This window comes from Corvus hawaiiensis, chromosome 6 (genome assembly GCF_020740725.1).
Source record: "Corvus hawaiiensis isolate bCorHaw1 chromosome 6, bCorHaw1.pri.cur, whole genome shotgun sequence".
In the NCBI taxonomy this organism is placed as follows: Eukaryota; Metazoa; Chordata; class Aves; order Passeriformes; family Corvidae; genus Corvus; species Corvus hawaiiensis.
In genome coordinates, this window is record NC_063218.1 from 56,976,100 (window position 1) to 56,998,488 (window position 22,389).

Here is a 22,389-nt window from a genome sequence, read left to right on the forward strand (position 1 = left end):
AGAGGAAGCGAAGCTCTGCTTATGGCCAGAGTGCAATAATGTTGCTTAGAGAGAAGCAAGGTGTGCAGAACATAAAAGTACAATTTGTTTCAACTTCGTCTGCACTCACTGTATCGCGGCTTTCAGCCAACAAAGACTGTTTTAGCAGGAGAGCTAAAAGAAATGAGCTGTACACAGCCATGCTATTTCTTAATCTCCTTTTTCTCCTAGGAACTTCTGATCCTGAAGCCAATTCTGGACAAATGTTGACAGAGTAGTGTGGGCCTCAGAGACAAATTCCTTACATGAAGTGAAAAGCAGTAACCAAGCAAGAAAGAGAACAAAACAAACCAAACCACTCATTTAGTATCTTTGGAGACACAAGGCTTAATTTGAATTCCCCACCTGGCAGCCACACACTGGCCACAGCACAGCCTGGCAGCTGCACCTCGGGGAACAGAAAAAATGGAAGGGATACAGAGCAGGAGCTGGTAAAAACCACAGGAGATGCACCAGGGAGATAAGGTATCGTAGTGAATCTTGGCCTCTCTGGTTTCTCTGCTCACAAAATAATATGCTGTTTTCTACTACATTACACTGTTTACCTTTAATCTCCAACTGGAATATGGTGCATCCGTTTCTCTACAGAAAAATCTTGCAGTTTTCGTTCCCATGCTTAACAACTGCTCTCCTGGCAAACCTTGAGTCTGTGAAATGTAACGAATCTAAGGAAAAAATAGAACAGGGAAAATAAATTACCCCTTGTTTTCCAAATGTGATCCCCACACAGTTAAAAACTTGTAATTTCATTTAAAAAATGACAAGACAAACCACGCTCAGAGGATCGCAGTTTGACAGCTACATCTTACAGAGGGGAGAAACCTAACACTGAGCACTTGGCACTGCTCTCTCCATCTCTCAGAGAAAGCCATACATAAACAAACCTTCCAAGTGACCTATATAAGCAAGCTTTTGAGGTTGGGTCACAGGAACGAGGAGCTAGGGAGAGTGGCTGTCATTACCTCCTCAACCCACTCAAATCCTAAACGTATTTTTTAAATTCTAAACAGGAAAATCAGTAGGAGTGCATCATTTGCTTACAGAACTTCGATGATTTTTCATTGTTTTTCCATCTTCTCATTATGTAACTTGATAAAAATCCTTCCCATTTGCTGCTTCCAGTGTATCAGTCATCTGACACATCTGACACACCTGCATTTCAAGGAAACATTCCTTGTGGAAAGGCAGTGCCTCTACAACCTCCAGGCAGCAAAAGATAGTGTTGTTGTCCAAGAAAATCTGAGTGTGATGGGAATGGACTAGCTTTATGCCTGAAAGAAGCTTTGCTCTGAAATGATCAAGATGCATTTATTTTAGAAGATGATTTACTATGCATTTTGCATTACCTATCCCAGTTGATGATTGATGTATTACCTAGAATAGTGAAGTTTCAAGGCTTCAACAGAAATCTGTTGAAACATGATGTGTTTTAACTACTGTGCATGCAATGTTAACTCACTGTACAAGGGGGAACTTATCCCAGAAGCAGTATTGCTTTCAAAATTAAAAACCACCGTGGAGTTGGAACAATAACTGGCAATAATTGAAAACTAAGCTTGTTGCAGATCAGGATGGAGAGGGTACAGATTCCAGCAGCCAGGGCTGAACTTCTGAAGGGCAGGGTCGCACACCACAGAAGGGCTGCTGGGGTGAGCCAGCCTCTGGAAAAGGAGGAGCAGCCAGGGAATAAGAGAGAAGAAAGGGAAAAATCAAAAGGAGAGAGTGGTCAAATACACCAAATCAGAAACTGAGAGATGAGAAGATAAAGTCAATGAAAGACAGAGGACCTGAGAGTTGGGAGCACCTGCCCACCAGAAAAACTGATGGCAGTAGAGAGTAAAAGGTACATGCGAGGCTTCTGCTGGAAAATTAGTGACAGACCCAAGTGGGAAGAAACTAAACACAATGCTGCCAACTTTTGGTATTTAGTATCCTCCATAATTCCCTACCTCAGGGAGTAAAGAGAATCCTACTCTGACCAGAAATGTTGCTAGATCATTTATAATGTCCTCAGAGAACAAACAGTCTTAAAAAGTACAGGGGAAAAGCCAGTGCATTAATTCAAAAATTCAGCAGTTAAGCACCTGTGCCCGTTTCTAATGAGTATTAAAGCTCAGAAGACAGGGCTATTTTCCAGAGAGAAATACAGCTGTTACTGGTGCTAACCACAAGTAAATATAAGAACTAAGAGCTCCCTTTCAAGGGCCAGTGTGTTGGTTGCCACATACCAGGGGGACAGGGGGGAAATGCAGCACAATGCCCTTGCCTGTTCGTTTGCTCAGTGACACACATCATGTAGCAGGAGGAAAGGAATCTCCTTGGAAGCCATCTCCTACTCCTGCTGTACTCAGGTATACTGAGAAAAGCCTTGAATCCAATTTCTCCAAAGCAAGCTTTGCAGACCTGCTGGAGCACAGTTACGAGCCTGGTTAAAGTAAGGCAATTCCTGCTGGTGCAGAGGAGGTTGCAGCCCCTCTTCCACCACAACGTGAGGATCAGACAAGTTGCTAGGTGAGTTATTAACTGAGACTTCCAGCAAACTTGAATGATATGTAAGAGGTAAATAAATTTGCCGAGTTCTTGGAAATTTTTGAGACAGCATTATGGAGTCTTTCCAAAAAACAAATGCCTTCACTCTATCCTTAAGAAGAACAGTGAATTATATAGGTTGTTAGATGTTTCCTCTTTTATTTTCCATTTTAACAGCAAGAGTCTGCAAAAAGGTCTTCTAAATGCATCAACCCCCATTCCATTCATAGCTCACTTTCCACACATGAAATGCTGCATTTTGTGTAAATGAAGGAAACTGAAATACAAAACATTACCAACATCAACACAAAATTAATGTATCCCCTGAAAACGGTTTTAACAAACAAATTTTTAGAAAAGCAGGTCTGATCTGTAAGTGCAGGGAGCCAAAAGCCCACTCCATGAGCGGGACTTGAACAACCCAAACAACATCCTGGAGGAACTGCCCCTGAACTCAATGCTGAATCAAAGATGTAGAACTTAGCAAGAAGCCAGTGCTGTTCCTTCTGGGGTTTTCAAGAGATTGCTTCACTTGCAAAGTTCAAAACCAGGTGAGGATACTCAGGATGCTGATTACATTCCTTCCAAATTCCACACTATTTTCTAAGTGTTTAAAATAGAAAACATTCTACATCTTTCATCAGAAACAATGTGGGGTTTTATTAAATTCTCTCACAAATGCTGATGGTGTCAGTAGCTGAAAATTCAACAAAGCAAAGGCAGAGCTTTAAGAGCTCCAAGCTTTACCACTGCCTATCTACAGTATTATTGTGACAGTTCATTCTCGTTCCTCATGAAGTACAGGCTCTCAAATCTTTGAGCTTTGTTGGGTTTCCAGAAAGCATCAGAAAGTATTCAGAACACAATTAATCCTGACCTCTGAATAGACATTCCAGAGTCAACCCTGTTCATGGCAAATGAAAGAGAGATTATAATGCAATGATGGTAGCTGCAAACTTTGGTTTCCATCAGAAAAAGCAGCTTCAATACCAACATCTATTTTGTAAGATGGAGGGAGGAGGACAAATGCAAATTTAATTCAAAAAAAGCAGCACAATATACAGTCTGGTTCAGAAAGAGGATTTATGTTACTAGGACAATCAATAAGACTAAATTAAAAGCATTGAACAGACTTGAAGAAATACTACATAGTAAGAGATATTATTAGCATTTAAAACTCTGGATTTAATGAACTGAAATTCTTACATTGCAGAAAGTGTGCATATGCTTGTGAAATTTATTCTACTACCTGGTCATATTCCAGTGCTCCTGGGTACAGTGGCCATCCAAGAAACAGCTCTGCAATCACACACCCTAACGACCACATGTCTATGGCTTCACAAAACGGCAATCCCAGTATGATCTCTGGTGCTCTGCAAATTAAACATGGTTACTGAATTTTTTTCCTTGGGGAAGAAAGGTCATTCAACAATCCAACATGACAAAAAAATAAAAAATAATAATTTAAAAAAAATTGGTTTTTGATAATTATTTCAATTAAATCCTAACATCAGAAATTGCATTTTTCTTTATCTAGGTAACCTGTGGTAATATTTTGCAGCTCCAAGATGGTTTTTTCCTACATGTACTAGTTTGCTATGTACATGAAAATGCCTGGAAAACAGAATGTCCCTGATTCAGAACTTTTGCCTTTCCTCCAGTATATCTCAAATGATTTGTCCACTCAATGTCATATGTCTGTAACTTTATTCCAACAACAATAGTCTTTCATATCAAAAAAAAAAAAAACCACCCTAAAAGTTTGATCTGAAAATCCACTTGCACACTTCCCAATTGTACAGTACACTTAAAGCTATTTAAAATATCAATTTAATTACATAACTGCAAATCCCTTAATGTACTCAAATCGGTTCAATGTGATCAATTTTTAAATCACTTAAATGAAAACACTGCACTTGCTAAACAGAGCAGGTGCTATTTTTCACCTAAAACAAATGCAAATTAATTAACCAACACCATCTGAATTTATGTCTGCACTCAAGAACCAGAAAAGTTGGTATTGACACAGCTGCTAAAGGGGCTTTTAACATTTCTGTTCACATGGAATCGAACTCAAGTATTTCACAAATGTCCATTTTCATTGTATTTGTTCTTTTAAAATGTTCCCTCCCGGCTCATTCAAGCTATTAACAAAAAGAAAAAGGTTAAATTTGTATCTGCATTCTAACAGAGAAAGATGCCTAGAGATGTAAAGTATTATTTAAAGAATCACACTATAACAGGATCTACTTTTAAAGCAGACAATCTGTTGTTAGCTTAGCATGTCGCAGAACAGTAGGAATGTGGTTAAAACCAAGAGGGTAATTCCCACTGCAGCTAGGCAGAACAGGAGAGCATTCAGCTGACCAGGAAACATGGGACTTCTCACCTGTGTAAAAGCTCACAAATTTTATGCCTCAGCACATCCTGGCATAGTCTATTGACATTCCACACAAAACAGACTCTGATCATAGTAAATATCTACATATCTCATTCTCCTCTGACATTTACCTCTATCAAAATATTTTTTAAATTACTGACAAGTACTGGATTGGTAACAAATTCCTATTTTTATGCTACATTGAGACAGAGAAGTTATTTTGTAGCTGTACAGCAGACCAAGAGCTAAGTATCTCCATCCCTTTTCACAAGGGGTAGTTGGTAGAAGCTGTACATAGCCATATTCAAAGCTCCAAGGATGCACATTCACCACCAGGGAAAGGACTCCCAGTGAAGCCATTTGGGCTTCTGCTACAGGAAAAATCCAACACTTTCCATGGATAAGAAAATCTATAGAACAGGATATTCTGTTAAATAATTATGTACTTTCCATTCATGCTAGCACTTCAGTTTTCCCCATCCTTGCCACAAACCATTTTGGATGCGATTATATGAAGGCTAAATCTTGTCACGCTGAAGTGAAACTGGAGAGGCTCAGTTTTCCACTGCCTCCAAAGATTTGATTACAATAAACTTCTGGGGATCAAACATATGTATTTTTGTAATGCAGGATCGTGACACTGCAGTAAGTCTTAGCTAGTTTAGTTATCCAAGAAATCAATTCAATATCTCTGGATGCCATAAGACAGAAATAGCAGCGAGAAACGTCTGCCTTCCCCCGCTGGCTGGGTGCCAGTCTGCCTATGGTTGTTAGAGATCTCTGTTAAAATACACTTCCTTTTGTTGTATTATGTTACAGCCCTGAATAGTTAATGAATATACACACAGCCTATGGATATAGGGGCTTTAACAAATGCTTCTGCTAAAATAAGCTCTGTAAAACCTCTTACGTTTACTCAATGGTTAATATGTGCGCCACATAAAAATAGCCGCAGTCCGTCGGTCTGTCGTGCATCCCTTTGGAGAGACGGGATTGCAAAGAAAAGAAGGATGAGGGTAGACACAATGTCAAAAAAATAGAGAATGCTTGCTGTGTTTCAAAATACAGTAATCTGTTAGTTTTTCACAAAGAAAAGTACTAATAAATAAGTCTAAGGAAAAGGGATGTATTTCAAGGGAGGCAAAGTGCTCCTCACTTGCCAACACCAGACCTACCATCCAGAATGGAAGAGGAAATAAATGTGCTCCTGAGCACAGCTACCTGCACCATACTGTAGTACAGTGAACAAAAACCATTTTCAGGCTAGCTTGAAGTGAGGCAGATGAAGAGCTGCTGCTCTTTTGGGGCCAATGTCTCCTACTATGTCTCATGCTAGTCCTTAAAATGGAGCAGCTTTCTCACAACAAATAAAGTTGCAGGAGAATGTAACTGAGTTTGCTTATGTTTGGAGTGGTCTTAACCAGCTCAAATATTTTTGTTAAGGAAAGTTTGTTAATGTCATGCTCAAAACCACCTTCTTCTGTTTCTCCTTTTAAACTTCCTGTTAAAAATCTGTCTGGAGAGATGGAGAGAAAAGTGTTGGAGAGAATCATTCTTCAGTTTTTAAGATGATCCACAGTTCTTTTCTCCTACAAGGAATATTTCACCACGCACCTCAAAAGGAAGGTATTCCTTTTCCTAACTACAACCATAGACATGAGAGTGGTAGGAACTCCAGATGTCCCAACAGTCACTTTAGCATCAGATTAAAAAAAAATGTGTAACTTAGTATTTCTCTCTCTCAAAACAGCACCACCACACACACACCCTCCTGCCTGGTTTTTACTACAGATTACAAAATGTTCAGTGCACCAGAAGATAACACAGTGTCCACCTTAGTAAACAGCACCTGTTATCCCATAACCAAGACATCAACAAAGAGAACACCAGAATTTTCTAAACTTCCTAAGGACACCGAATCTTACTTAAATGTACTTAAATTAAAAGCAAGATTTTAGAAAGCACCTATTTCTTTCTTATCAGTGTTAATTAAACATTAATTTAAAACATTATCATAAAACAGCTTAGACTTTACAATTAGAAAGATCTAAAAAGATGAAAGACACAAATTAATATTTGCTTCAGCTGCTTGTTTGGATAGTCACATTTCTATTTATTACATCACAGACAATAAATACATATAGTATCCTATAAGTTGTTGTAAGCTTATGAGGAAAGAAATCACACAATTTATTCCATTAACTTGTTCAAAGACCAGAATATTTCATAAAATAGTTTAGCTTCAGCATGTTAGCCAGCTTGGAATGAAGCAACAAAATAAACAAATTTGAAAAAAAAAAGAGATCGATTCTTGATGGGAGGATTAAAAAATAAAAAAAACCGCAAAAACTTACAAAGAAAAGATCAAAACCAGCATAGTAACAGAAAATGTCTTCCAACCCTTACACTGGGGGAACAAAGAATGAAGTGCAAGAATTACCAGTACTACAAAAAAAAGTCGTAAAAAAATCTGTAAGAAGTCCAACCTTTTCAGATGATCATTACCTAGAAATCGTTGGTTAGAAATCCAATTTGGAACAGAAGTTACATGAAAAAGCTAAAACCCAACAGTCATTGTACAAAGTAACAACTGAAGAACAGCACAAACAATAAGAAGCAGCTTCCCAGAACCGTACTTTTATGAAGAATTCAGTTGAATGCAGGAATAACTTCCCAAATATGTTCCCACTGCAGGTCCTGTAACACAGTCACACTACACATACCCCCCCACAGACCAAGGAAATGAGATAAAGACTGAGCAATTTTGATTTCTATTTGTCTGGCAGTGTGAGAGGGTCAATGTATCGACTGTCGATCACACCACTGGTTTATTTACTGACCACCTGCTACTCTCCAGAGTGGAGAGTATAGAAATAGCCTTCCTCCCCTCAGGTCTCCCACTCCTTCCAACACAGCTGTGTGATGTCTTTCCAAGACCACACCTTTTACCCGCCACCCATACCAACTTCCATGTTGAAGGTGAAGGTAATGATGCTGTATGAGGAACATGGAGCTAAGCCATTCCACAGGTGCTGTTGCCTACTCCAAAGATGCTGGACATCAGGAATGCTGGTAAATCCTTGGCAGTGTTAGCTCTCCATTACACATTTCGCAGAAAAATTCTTTCCAAACACGCATATAATCCCTATCATGCTATTCCAGCTTTACAGTATCAAACATACTGAATAAGAATTTTAATACTGGTTCTCCATAAATTTTGGGTTCTATACTTTCATATAGTTGAAGGTAAATAGAGACAATGCTCCTAATATGAGCATGTGACACAAAATGTATGACGTTCTCATACAAACCAAACTTTACTGCCTCTATTTACCACTCTTTGTGGTGACAATGATAATAATTACCTACCCTGGATATAACACAATGTCACAATTACAAGAAATACTAGTGCAAGGAAGTCACCAAAAGGATGGGATGTTTGGTTGGTTTTTTTTTTATTAGTGACCTGATAAAAGTCCTGGTATGGAGAACTCATGTAAATAAATCCAATTTGCAACAGTTAAAGCCAAACAAGATGGCTAGCCTGAGAACACCTCTTCTCCCCTGCTACCATCACAAGCATAATGCAAGCATATCCCTTCTGAAAGAAATAACCAGACATGGGTGGTAAGATGTACAGTTCTTCTCCTAAAGAGAGGAGGTCTAAGAGAGGATTAGATGCAGTGAATAAGTTAATGAGAGATGGCAATGGGCATTCTGGTGAGTATTCTCATGTACAGTTCATTCTCTTCAACTACCAGTCTTTATTGTGTACATGGAGGAATGCAAACCTTTCTTCAAGATCTGCAAGAACATAGGAAAGACTCTTGGCTAGAGGGATCAAAATCAAGGTGGCAATGCCCAGAAAAAACTCCCAGGCAAGTACACTTCAATAACCTGAAGGATGAAATAGGAAGGAACCATGTAATGACAAAACCTGGAAATGATGAACGATATAAAGATCAGTCGGCTCTATTGTGGATTCATGATGGTCTTCAGAAGGAATTTCAAATATGCAATTAGATCAACACAACAACAGGAAGTAGAGCATACATGGTGTGTAGTAAACCATAGTGAAAATTAGTGTACCATATTCATTTATTAATTACCCATAAGAAATTATGTTATAAATTAACCAACTTTTCAATGAAAAATCTAGACAACTTTACAGATTACTCAAGCAAAATATTTTACAATTGGGAGCAAAAATAATCAGGATATCAGTATTTATTTTTAAAGGACAAAGACATATAAAAAAATACTATGCCTTATATAAAACTAGTGATATTCCCTCACCTTGAATAGTGTGTGTTCACTTTTGAATTCTGTGTTCAGTTTTGGTCACCCCCATCTGAAAAAGGATACATCAAATAGAAAAGACGCAGAAAAGAACAATATAAATTAAAGGCTTGAAGAGATTTGGGTACAAGAAGAAACCCTGGTTAGAACTATAAAGCTTCAGGAAAGAATGATCAGTAACATTACTCAAATTATATAATAAATAAGGGAAGAGAAGCAGACAGGTGTTTCTAACACTCTATCTCACTACAGAAGACCAAGGAATCCCCCACCCACTTTGAGATAAAGACTGATGTAAATACAAAAGTAGATTTTTAAAGCCAGAATTACAATTACCCTCGGAATCACAGGTCACTGTTGAGATAAATATTAGGAGTACTTAAGAATGGAGAGACAGGAAAATACCCACAAGGGTTCTAGATTATATAGTAAGGGTTGAATCCATGTAGAACAAAAACAGCCATCAATTTTGTAGAGCTGTAAGAAACCTGCATCAGAAGACACTGAAGTGCAACCTTCTGCTACAGTAAATTTTCTCCAGCAACAAAATGCCAGAATACATAAAATGCTGATCTGAGAACATATATGTATCTCATTTCCTACATACTAAAATCACTGTTCTTGCACAAATATATGAGTTACCCAAGCAAATCCCTTGACCCAAACTACAATCTTCTGCACAATCTTCTAGTCTCTACAATCTTCCTCATGGTCAGAATAATTTTAGCTTTTAATGTCATTTTGTTAAAGTAGGAATTAAATCAACAAAATTTATAGATATCTTTAAAATAGTTGTGTTACACATGAAAACATAATCACTCAACTGCACTTCCTAAGAACAGTTTTATAGTTGAATTGCCTCTTGCTTTCAAGCCCACTGAGATGTCAGAATGCAGATTGGCAGTGTCATGTGCTAACATATATTTGGTCTTAGAAATGCAAGTATGGTACATGAGGCCAGACGACGAGCCTTCCTCCCTACCCTTTGGAAGGAATGCTGCAGCAAGTCAATAATGAAAAACTGAACTCTAAATTTACATTCACAATCCTGGCCATTGTTGTTTTCTAGGGTTGTTTTAACTCTTTTATGATTCGGCAATAGGAAGTATATAAGTAGCAAACTCTGGTTGGGGGGTATTTTTTTAAACTCTAAGCATGTAGGAGGACTTAAACAGAAAGCAAAAATATAAGTGCTTAGACGCAGACTCAGGAAATGTTAGTTAAGCTGGATAGGGGCATCTTTGTCTTTGAGGTAGCAGGAAAGACTCAACCCCACCGCCTCTGCAATTCAAGCCTATGTCACCATGTACCACAAAAGACAGCGAGAATAATTATGTTCAAGCTGATAAGGGAAGTTATCCCCTCATTCCTAGTTTCATTCCTCCTTTGAAGGAGTTTGGTGCATGGGAAGTGGCAGTGAAGACACAAGGAAATGCGCTGCTGTATCTCCTGTAAATTTCTATGGTCACAGTATGAATTCTTCTACCATGAAATAATAAAACCTCATTTTTGCCTCATAAAACATTTTCATAGGACTATGCATGCTCAACAGCTAGAAAAGATCTACTTCCCCTCACAGCCTCCCAGTGATATATATATAATGTCCAAGACTGACATGCAGCTGCCAGTTTAACTTTGAACCCTGATCTGCCCCAGAGAAGGATTTAAAAATCTTATATAGAAAGTGGCCCACATACGTGACTCTTAGAAAAAAGAAGCAATCACTGCAAAAAAAATTCTTTAGAGCTTACGGCTCATGACTGAATGGGGAAAAGAAAATTCAACAAGAAATTAAATGAGACAGAAAAATAAATCCTAGGTAATTTCCTCAAATAATAAAAAATCACAAACTATCCTAGATCTTTTTCCTGATACTGAAAAACAATTTCGTTTTGGAAGAGCAAGCACAAATTTCAACCTAATATACCTTCTCTTACCACCTACCAAAAATACTGAAGATAATCATTATTTAGTTATTCCTGTCTGATTTATTCAGATGAGACTAATAAAACAAGTGATTTCAGCAGACTCTTTTCCAATTATCCACTATCTCTCATGAAATGAGGAGTTGATTTCATTAAAACTAGAAGATGTTTATGCTTCTGCCTTTTCATGATTTTGATTTTCCTTGAAAAGACTTACCGAGTGATTTATTTATATACTTGATCTGTTCAGCAGTTTTTGAATTACATGAAAATTAAGCAAAGTAGATACTGATACAATTAAGCATTGTAGATACAATACAATGAACAAAATGGTGTAGAGATAAACTCTTCAGATGCCTTATTGATAAATAAAGTCTGCTATTTAATACATTTACATTTTGGATAGCAAAGTGTCAATATATTTTAAGTGTCAAATGAGGTTACTTACCAATAACTGAATTTTGACAACACCCTTTGTGTCCTTGTACAATTTCCTCCTAACTGTGGGACGACCCTGCAGTGTTTCATCCTTGCACTGCTCAAAGGTTGCAAGAGATGGTCACACAGACATTGCCTCTGCCCAGAAAAGGAAAACATCCAAAACCTTGTACAGAGTTTTTGTACAAAACAAACCCTCAAGATGAGCTGGTGAATTGTCTAAGATTGTTTTTGACGAAAACCAGACTTGAAATGATTCTGTTTGGAAGAGTGATTGCAGTCAAGGCAAGCACAAGTAGCTGTGGAAGGCCAAGCAGTGGGGCTGTTGGCAACCACCAGCTGACCTCCACCCAAGGAGAGGATCAAACACAGATTTCCAGCTCTGGAGGAGGACAAGAGAAGAGCACAGCGTGGGATGTTTCAAGGCCTCACATATCAGACATGTTAGAACTTTATTTCCCCCCCTTACTTTGTTATTCTTGATTCTGTGGGAATAACAGTTTCTAACTCTCTAAGGGTCTACGTGGACTTGGCAGTGCCCAAACACATCAGCTTAAGAACAGGTAGAGAATTTCTACAGAAGAGTAAGAAGCTCAGAAGCGTTGGCTTGTGGCATCCTTGTCAAGAATGACATGGCATTGTAATTAAGTCAGTTTTGTGCCAAGGCTTTTTATGCTTTAACCCTTGATGATAACAGTCCCACAACTGGACTGAGGGTACAAAGTTACAATGGTGCTAAAGAAGCAAGCAGTCAGATCCTGCTGTAAAAAACCCCAGCAGACACAGGGCAATGGGAAGAGGAATTAGTTTCTAATATCACTGATTAGCATGAGGGTCTCTGTTACTGGCATAGTCCAGGTAAAAAAACCAGAGAACACAAGGATGTTGCTGTTATGCAAGAAGCAAGTAAATCATTACATATTACTTTATTTTAACCAGCTATTAAGAAAAACAAAACTAAAAAACCAAAACAAAACCAAAAAAAACCCCCCACACAAAAAAAACCCCACACCAAAACAATACCAAAGAAAATTCCAACCTGAAGACACAAAGGAAAATTTCTTTCATTCTTCAGCAACACTTGTAAAAGAGTTTGTCCTCCAACACAGGGCAACAACACACCTGCCTGCTGCAGGTCTGCAGCTCAGCCCAAGAGTTCAGTAAACCATGAAACTACTGAACTATATGAAATCATTTTCCAGCATAAAGCTGTTGCACAGCAGTTCTCCAGGCAGGCACACCGCACTGGAGACGAACACATCACACAGGTACTCTACAGAGTAAGAAAATCTGCTCACATCCTTGTCCATTGTGAAAAGGATTTTTTAAACTGCTGATACATGCCCATCTGGGTGATGCAAAGTGATGTTCTGGTGAAATTTTGCAACTCAAACTGGAAAATTTTGACTTAAAATTACATTGCTTAAATTATAGAAAGCTCACCAAAAATTAACAACAAAAAAAGAAAAAAAAAGAAAAAAAAAATGCAATCTTAGAAAAAAATCCATATTTTCATTACAGATAATTTATGTAGTGATACTAGATAATAAAAACATTGTCAAATTGAGATTCAACACTGACAACATGACATCAGGCTAAATAGAGACAGTAGGCTTGTTAAAGCTGTTTAATTTTGAAAGACAAGCAACAGACTTGTAGGAGAAACTAGTATTTTAAAAAATATTATCTATTAACAGCAATGTGATCACTTAGAATTCAAATATTCAAAGCACATACAATTTAAACAGTAGTGTCCTGCAAAATGTCATGTATTGATGCCACAGCTTCACACTGGAGATTCATGTCCTGTTCACTAACTAAATGGAACACCAGAATCCACTTCACTTTGAATACTCCCCTATAGAAAGTGTTATCTAAACACTTAGTATCTATGCCAGCTGCTAAATTAAACACAAAAAATTAGAAAGAATAGTAAAATGAAAGTTATGACAGAAAACCTACAGAGCAGCAACTGGGGCAGATGAATTAACACACATGAAAAATTAAATCTGCTTTCTCAAGGTTACACTAGTAGAGACCTTTTGGTGAATAAAAATATTTTTAAGTATTTCTAGATACTAAATGTTCTGCTGGATTCATACCCAAAGGTTACATCTCTGGCTCAATGTCCTGTGGGAATCTGTAAGTTCCATAGAACACTGCAGAAAAATACACCCAACACACAGTACACACCAACACTTAACAGCATTAATTTTAATTTGAATACTGCTGTAGTATTTATGCTGTTCTGGCAAGTGATCCGACTGGCTGACTTGGCGAGTTTTTCCCATACAGATTTCTATGATTAGACTCGTGGTGTAAACATGACACCACCAGAACAGGTCTCACCCACTGCTTAGTGACCCCTCTAACACAACCGTGGGGAAATACAGCAGCACCTCAGCTTTGGAGCACTACAGAAAATCACCTGCTAATGTTCCAACAAAGCTAAGAAATTACTTCAGAAGATTTAAAACGCTATTTTCTTCCCCTCCCTGATGAATTTAACCTATGGACTGCTCCCAGGGAAAACTACACAAGTCTATTTTGGTAGGCTAGACTGTAAGACCTCAGCCTTCCAGCACATTCCATCACCTGCTTCCCATTACACCAGTGTGCTGAAAGAATCCGTATGCAATGGTCCCTTCCAAATGTTTCACCCCAGCCTTGAACCCCAACAGCACAAGGCTGCTGGTTTTTCCCTCTTATTGTTCTCCTCAGATGCTTTTTCCTCTCTGCTTTTTTCCTATTTTTCCTTCCCTATTATTCCATTTTAGTTTATTTGTCCTTTCCTGTTGAAAGAAGAGCCTGTCTATTCTTAGAAGAGTTTTGGATCCTAAAATAAACTGCTTAACTATGTATCTATTACATTCAGAATTGATGTCACATCAGACCCTGACAACATGCTACGACAAGAATGTGACTACAGCAAAGAGCCCCAGCATTTCTGCAAGCCCTGCTTTGCAAAGATTTTTAAAGACAATTTACATTCAAAAATGCATCTACCCAAACATAGGGTAGGGATTTTTTCCACTTCTTCTTCTCACTACATAAATGCTGATATTTTTAAAGCAGTTCTTGCCTGATATTTAATACTAAAACCTGGACCCTCCACCACCACACTAGAGGAAGAAGTCAGGGTAACCAGATTATACTGGGAATTCTTTTTAATCACACTTAATGTTAAAATTCTGCTGTGAGCAAATAAAGGTTAAAAACAGGTAGTGCAGTTTAAAGAAAAAAAAAAATATATATAAAAACAAGATCTAGATAATGACTGGGTAATAATGGGAGCCTTTCATGTGAGTGAATCCTTTGAGCCTGGTCCAGGACACTAACAATTGCAAGTAGCTCATTAGTTTTGGCTAAAAACTTCATTCAGTTCCCAATATAGACAGAGGCTCATGGTAGGAAAAGGCACACTTGTTGACAATAATAACAGAAGCAACAAGGATCAAACAGACAGGGAACTTTCCCCTCATTTACAGAAGAGCTACTGCTCAAACTGGGCTGAAGCACACGGACTGCACAGTGCCCTGAGCTGGGGCTGAAGAACTTTTGCCTCCAAGAGGAAAAGGAAAGGTAAGTTATCTTCACTGCCTGCTCTTCTCAGAGTGCAGAGAAAGAATTATACAGAATTCCACAAGGCCCCACAAGGCCTTGCTGGAAAAGTCTGAGGGGCGATAAACATTTCCTGGACTTTAAAAAATAATAGCAATACTTATTTCAAGCACACAACTGTCATTTCATTTGAACTATTAAACGTGCATTAATAGAATACCAATAAAGATTATGAAACACTTTCAAATATGTCCTGAACAGAGAATGGAAATATACACCACATAAAGCCCATAATCCATCTAAGGCCAGGGAGATATTCTGGGTTCAACTTTCAAATGACCTGTACCAAAATACAAAACCAAAATAATGCCAACTAAAAATTTATTCAAAGCATCAACAACTAACAAAAATTGCAAAAATTAAGTAATTGTGAAGTTGGACTATTTTGCATGTGATGGCCAAACCCTGAACACTGCCCTAAAGGCTACAGCATTGTGAGAGTCTGCACAGTGGGAGTATTTACCTGGAACTCCTGCTCCTTGAAAAGATGAAAACTAAAGTCCAGTTGACAAATCTCTACTAAAAAGGTATCTGTGATTTCCTTGGAGATGTGTAGAATTCCACATTGTTTTGTTTCTAGCATATACGAATTTTCCACGGGGGAAAAAAAAAAACCCTCAAATTAAAGAGCTACTTTTTTCTTAGTCCCAGCAGCTATTTTTAGGTTATGTTGTCACACCACAAATTGACAGGACAAACTTTCAAAGGCCAGCCCTGAATTATGTCATTGCTTTTTAGTAAGGCTCCCAGCACAGCCTTACTGTGTCTTTGCTAATAGAGTTAATATTTCCTTTTGAGTCAGGTTCATTAAGTTTTCTGGCAGTTTTACATTGTGCTTTTCACTTTTAGGAAGAAGTCAACCTACAAACATAAGTGTAACCTGCATATGCTAAAATAGGGAGGGAAAAAAAAGTCTTATTGAAAGGAAAAACACCTCCCAAAAGCAGTCAACTCCAGCTTCATTTCAGCAATGTCCTACTTTGCTGCCTGCAGTCTGAGCAGTCTGTACACACACACTTCAGTTGGTGGGGGAAATCTTTGTGGTTTTTTTCTATATTCATTAAATTCCTGTAGTTCTTTTGGGTCCCTGACATTGACCGAAGCTTATAGGTGAAATCAGACAGGATCACTATCATCAGCTCAGTGGGATTTTTGTGTAACATGATTTTCCCCATAATCAGGTTTCCTGAATGTCTTCCTCGCAAAATGGCAATTTTAAGATTGACAGCAGCAAAGAGTATTGACTACACAAGAATAAGAAATTATATTATCCATGAATAGGGTAGCATAAACTATCACAAGCAGGCCAATATACTAAATAAATCCTTGGCAATAATCCCACTGCCAAAACAGACTTACAAATTTGTTTACAATTACCCAGGAAGAGCAGCTGTCAAACAGCCTTGACAAGGCTCTGTAAACAACATATACATTAATGATGATGCTGGGAAAGGAGCAGCAAAATTATCCATTATCAGACAATTGCAGAGATGCTGGAATACTTGAAGCCTTATACAGAAATAGTCTCTTGAGAATAAATAGCTGGAAACAAGAACAGTATCAGATCTACATCAAAATCAAAATAGAAGAGATTTACAGCCTGGTAACATAACCTTATGAGGAAGAGTCCATTAGAGCATAATGATAAATACAAGTATTTTCATTAGTCATTTCAGAACTAGACAAACTCTTTATTATTATTATTATTATTTTCTGTCTCTGACGTTGCAAATGGCCTTAGGCAAATCAGTTTGTTCTATGATTTAAGATAACCAATTTTTTATAAACATAAAAATAACCAACTGAGAAAGACATAAAATCCAGCAAAGATGGGTTTTTGAAATAAATTTTCATCTGAAGATGAAAACCATTAAAGTCTACAAAAAGTATGTCACTGACTTATCAAGCCTTGGTAGGTACTGTAAGTACCTAAAGACAGAAAGCTGCTTTGGTGAGGTACCAAGGAAACAAGCCTTTACCTTAGCGACCTCAAACAAGTGTCCCTGGAAATAAAAGGCAAGATGGCCCTGTTACAAAACAGAGAACATTACATTCTGCTACCTTTTCATGTTCTCTAAGGATGGCCAGCATAGCATTACAGCGTTCACTTCAAGGCTTATTAAGCCTCTTGTAGCATTACGATTACTAAGTGCTTTCCCAAAGGTGGTTACAGCCCCATAGAAAAAGAAGTGATCATTTCTGCCATTTAAAACCATACCTATGCAACATATTTATGGAGCTGCAGCACTTAAACCTGATGCAAACAGGTTTACATGATTTATAAAACTACAGGTGTGAAGGTTCCTCAAAGATGCCAGACCTGTTTCTAAATCATTTTTGTTATTTTAAACATGACAAAAATAGACTCAATTGCATTTCCCTGATTTAAGTTGATATGAACTATAACAGATGACAGGTTGCCACTCACTTGATTCCATCATCTTTCCAACCTCAAAGCAGCATGGGAAACTTATCAGGAACACCAACCAACCAACCTAACAAGCATCATGAGACTTTATCTGCCAAGGTCAGGGGAGGGGGCGTTCAATTTTGAGTGATTATAATTTCATCAGCAGAAAAAGAAAAAAGCCTATAATCAGCCTCAAACATCTGAAACAAAACAATTGTGCTCAAATGTCTTACATTTGCAAGAGTTAAGGACTCTACAGCAGCACCTTTCAATAAAGAATGGTGTGGCAATCTTTGTTGGGGAAGATGAAACAGGAAAGCCTTGTAAATATGATTGCCTGACAAAAGATTTTGGGAATATGAAAACTACAGGCAACATCGAAATGAAAGCCACTTTTGAAATACCAGGTCTTAGTTACTGAACAACTAGAAAACAATGGTATGGCCGACTGAAGGTAATCCCCTCTTGATGGAACAATACCCTCTGCTTGCAAACAGGTCCAAGGGTCAGAGCAGACCCTACTAGCTCAGCAGAAGGGGTCCAAAGAGTAGTTTTTAGAAGTTAAGATGTAACACTCTATGGTAATATAAGAACTCTTATAGGCTGTATGTAAATGCTATAGGATTTGTATCTTGTATTAGATTGGTTAGTGACAATTAGAATATTCAGTACAGAAGATGATTTATTGTATTGTAACCAGGACTTCAGACACTTCCATTCCTTTCCTTACTCCTGCTCTTACTTCCACTCTCGCTCTTACACCCTCTCTCTCTCTCTCTCACCCGTTCACTCTCTTGCTCTCTTGGGCCTGCTCAGAGCTGAGTCTGGCAGCTCTGAGCAGTGCCCCAATACCCACGCCCTTTACAATAAACCGACTGTGTCCCAAGACCTGCCTATAGAGATCTCTCCGTCACCGTCTACGTCCGGCCGTCCCGACAGGACCCAGAACCCATTAACCTACAATCTTAACATGGCACACTCTTAGCAGCTCTACCAAATTTAAGAGGACTACCAAAAATAGGCTTCATTCTACAGAATAAGCACATACCTCACTGCGTTGTACATTTCTTATGCCCCACTGGTGCCAGTACACCCACTGAAATGAGAGACAAGTGAAATCATAGGTTTTTTTGTTTTGCTATTCAGCATGGGGGTAAAAATGTTAAAAATCTATGAACTGAGAGATTAAAGTTCCACCAGGAGTTGACTGAAGGAAGTCATCATGCATTTAACCAGCTCTTCTTCCTTCTAGGTGATTTCATCACCCAACCTCCAGAGGGGGAAGACAATGGGAGCTGAACTGTGTCCAGGGGATCTCTAGGGTGAAAACTTACCCCTGGGAACACCTACTAACCAGGTGAAACAGAGGACTGGCTTCATAAACTTCTCCAAATCATCAGTATGTCTCAATGCAAGCTTGCTATGACTTAAAACTGGTGTATAAACACAAGCTGAATTACAATTGTCATACGTTTGGTATTTTCTAAACAGTAAACAGGAACAGGCAAAAACTAGCTGATGAAGTCAGTGCTTACACATATCAACACAGCTTTAGATAAGAATGTTCTGAAATAAATACCATCCAAAGCCACTGCATGTGCCACAGCTTCAATAAGAAGTTATTGCTGTGTCATAACTGTGTCAAAAAAAGAAATCACCAAAATATCGAGGCAAAGTTTACAAGTTGCATGATTACTTTAAAGGTAATTATTTAGCTAGAACACATGACTCTTATTTCCCTATGAAAGGCTCTCTGCTTAACTGGATTAACACACTATTGATAGCTAAATTCCACTGCCGGAGGCTACTGTCAAGTCATCATTTCCAGAACAAACCTATAAGCTATTTTCTTTATCCTGTGTGCAACTATTACACCAAGCTCATCATAAATTTGTTCCCAAAGTGCTCTAAAAAAACTGCTGCAAAGAGCATTCAAGAGATGCATGACACAGGATTACCTGTTCTAATGAAATTAGACCGTACATCAGTCATAGGTTGGAAGGCTAAATACATTTTGCAGCTAACCAAGAACCTAACATCTGATTTTCAACATTGGTGGGGTTTTTGGTTTTTTTTTTTCAGTTTAAAAACAATTCAATTTTGATGCTGTGAAAATTGACTGTTGCCTGGAACTCAACTCTCAGATGTTTTCTAGGGAAAGCAAATCCAGCTCTGCATTCTCAGCAAATACTTCTCATGAAAATGTTTACATTTTTCTTGTCAAAAGCAACCCTCAGATATATACACTCACTTTCTCCACCCCTTTCTTAGCACACACAATACACAAATTTTACACAGAGATGTTAGATAGGAAAGAACAGAAAAAACCTTCTTCGAGATAACCTTTCCTGCACAAACCTGCATTCAAGGTAATGCCACTGGAAAACGTGCCCCATCCTTTGCAGAGCCCTCACCCTCACATTTCTGTGGGATGGTAACACAGAGGTAAACAAGGAAGAGGAATTTCTGATCTCTCTGCTTTCATGAAATCATCGAGAACCATGACAACACAAGCAGAAGCCTCATTTTTTTAAAATCTCATTTCCATTTGCAGCATCTAAGTAAAATCAGAAAGAAACTGAAAAAAAACCCCTGAAAGTGGCGTCACCATTTGTTACTACTGTACTTCACATAAAGGGAATTTATTTTAAAGTTAGGCTTAGTAACAGGAACAAAAACAATAAAAAAACCTAATTGGTTCCAAACTGGGGAATTTTGAAGTCTAACTTCCTTCCTCGTCTCCCAACAACACTCTCTGTTTCCTGATGTTGATAATGCCGGGTGGGAGACAGAGCACAGGCCTTCCTAATGAAGGGCCCCGAAACACCCCTATGAAGGGCCAAAGGGGAATAACCAAAAAGGTTAAAGTACAAAGGGAACACAATCCAAAGAAAACATGTTTGTTAGGGACAGGCCAGGCCAATGTGCTGGCTGCACAAAGGACTCAGAAAGCAAGTTAGTTTCCTCATTCTGTACTGGCAAAAAGTACTACCCTACTGCACTGACACAGGGCTGCTTGGAAAATTTCATGAGAGCATCTTTCCAATGCAATTTACCCTCTTTTCCCGGGCTCTTGTCTGCCTCAGCAACATCAGCAGTCAGTGATCACATTTCAAAACATTGGTCACTCATGCAATAAAACTGCCTGTTGCACCACACAGCAGCTCCTCATCAGGACCTTCTCATACAACGAACACAAAATCTATTTCATAAAACAGAACTGGGCTGGGGAGCTTCACTGTACAACTTTGCCAGTGTAGTATGTCATTAATAAAAAAATAAAAAGGAAAAGAAGCAACAAAAACCTGCTTTTGATGTGCTACCAGACAAAAGGTCCAACCTAGAGAAGCTAGAGAGCTCAGCCTGCCAGCAGCTAGGAGACAAGGAACCACACATACAAATGCACCTTCTTTGCTGCTTTGCCTTTGCATTTGCTATCAGTCACCAGCAGAGACTGGATACTGACTGCATCTTTGATCATTCAGAGCTGGGTTTACATTCTTCACGAAGTTATTAGAGGCAGCCTCTGCCTCATCCCATCTTTTACTGAATGGGTTATGTCTGATACAAGAAAAATAATGAGATTGAGCATAGGAAGATTCCGCCTTTACAAATGAAATTACCTTGTAATGACATCTAGGTTTCCTTGAGATACATTTGTTGATCACAGAAATCTGTGCGGAGTAGTTATTTTTATTATTTTAAAATGTAACAAAACCAGTACCCCTAAGCATGCATTTGCCAATTATGCAAATTACACAAATCAGTTTTCCAAACACAACAAATCTTTTGCATTTTTCTTAGACAAGCCACACCTGAGTCCAATCAAGAAAAAAGGGCTATGACGAACGACAAAGAAAAAACAACTTGGAAATTTAGTTTGATTATAAATGAAAAGTAAAAAAATTAAAATATTTTCCTTAAAATCCAGTTTAAATCAAAAGCTAAGTGCGACAAACAATAAAAAAAAGCTGCGTTAAACCACATCATAAATCAACACCCAGGGTATTAATCCCTTTCAGTTACCAGTTCTCTAGCAACATGTAACAGTTCATTCAATGTAAAAAAACCAAAAAATGGAATAACTGTTGTACAAGAGATTTAAGAACAAGGAAAAAAAAAATTGACTTGCAAAAGAAAATATTCTTAATTGCACATCATCCCTTTCCAGTGACTCCCTTTGCACTCCCACCTTTTTTGCACACCGAAATTCCAGCGTGCCACGTCGCCTTGAGCCAGCCAGGAGCGTGGGAAGGGTCCCATTGCATAAGATGTTATTAAGGCAGCAAAGCCTGGCTGCTTAACTGCAGATACTTAAATACTCAAAATAATTACACAGATTAGCCAGCGACTCCGGCCAGAGTGCTGCTGACCTGGAGCAGCAGGGAGCTGTTCCAACACACCCTCTCCAGGTGCATTCTGCACTCCAAGGGCCAAGGTGGGAGATGCTGACCCTTGTGTGTTTATCAGGAGGCAGAACAGGACTGACCACTACTCGTGGTAGACCCACACACTTCCAAGTGGTGGAAGAACTCCCCAACCACAGAATTAATTATGCTATAACAATAAGCTAAATGTGACTCCCACTGAAATTCATTTACAGGCATAAAGTACTTTTCCTTCCTGCTCAAGCTGCTGCAGTTAAAGGACTCTGCTTAGCAGAAATATGTGAAGAATCCCACATTACAGTATTTCAGATGTCAAGCACCAGAGTGTATTTTAGGACAATCTGGGCTAATTTTAATTTT

The 22,389-nt window shown here is 38.4% G+C and overlaps 1 protein-coding gene across 5 annotated transcripts in view; it reads right to left on the reverse strand.

Annotated features, from left to right (window-relative positions):
• The window catches only part of HIPK3 (homeodomain interacting protein kinase 3), a 68,936-nt gene that overhangs the window by 17,214 nt on the left and 29,333 nt on the right, over positions 1–22,389 (reverse strand). For all 5 annotated transcript variants that reach the window (XM_048306564.1, XM_048306561.1, XM_048306565.1 and 2 more), the window contains exons 3-4: positions 3,818–3,941; positions 585–704 (exon numbers count right to left, since the gene is read on the reverse strand). In XM_048306564.1, coding sequence (XP_048162521.1) covers positions 585–704; positions 3,818–3,941 — 244 coding nt within the window. The remainder of the gene's footprint in view (positions 1–584; positions 705–3,817; positions 3,942–22,389) is intronic.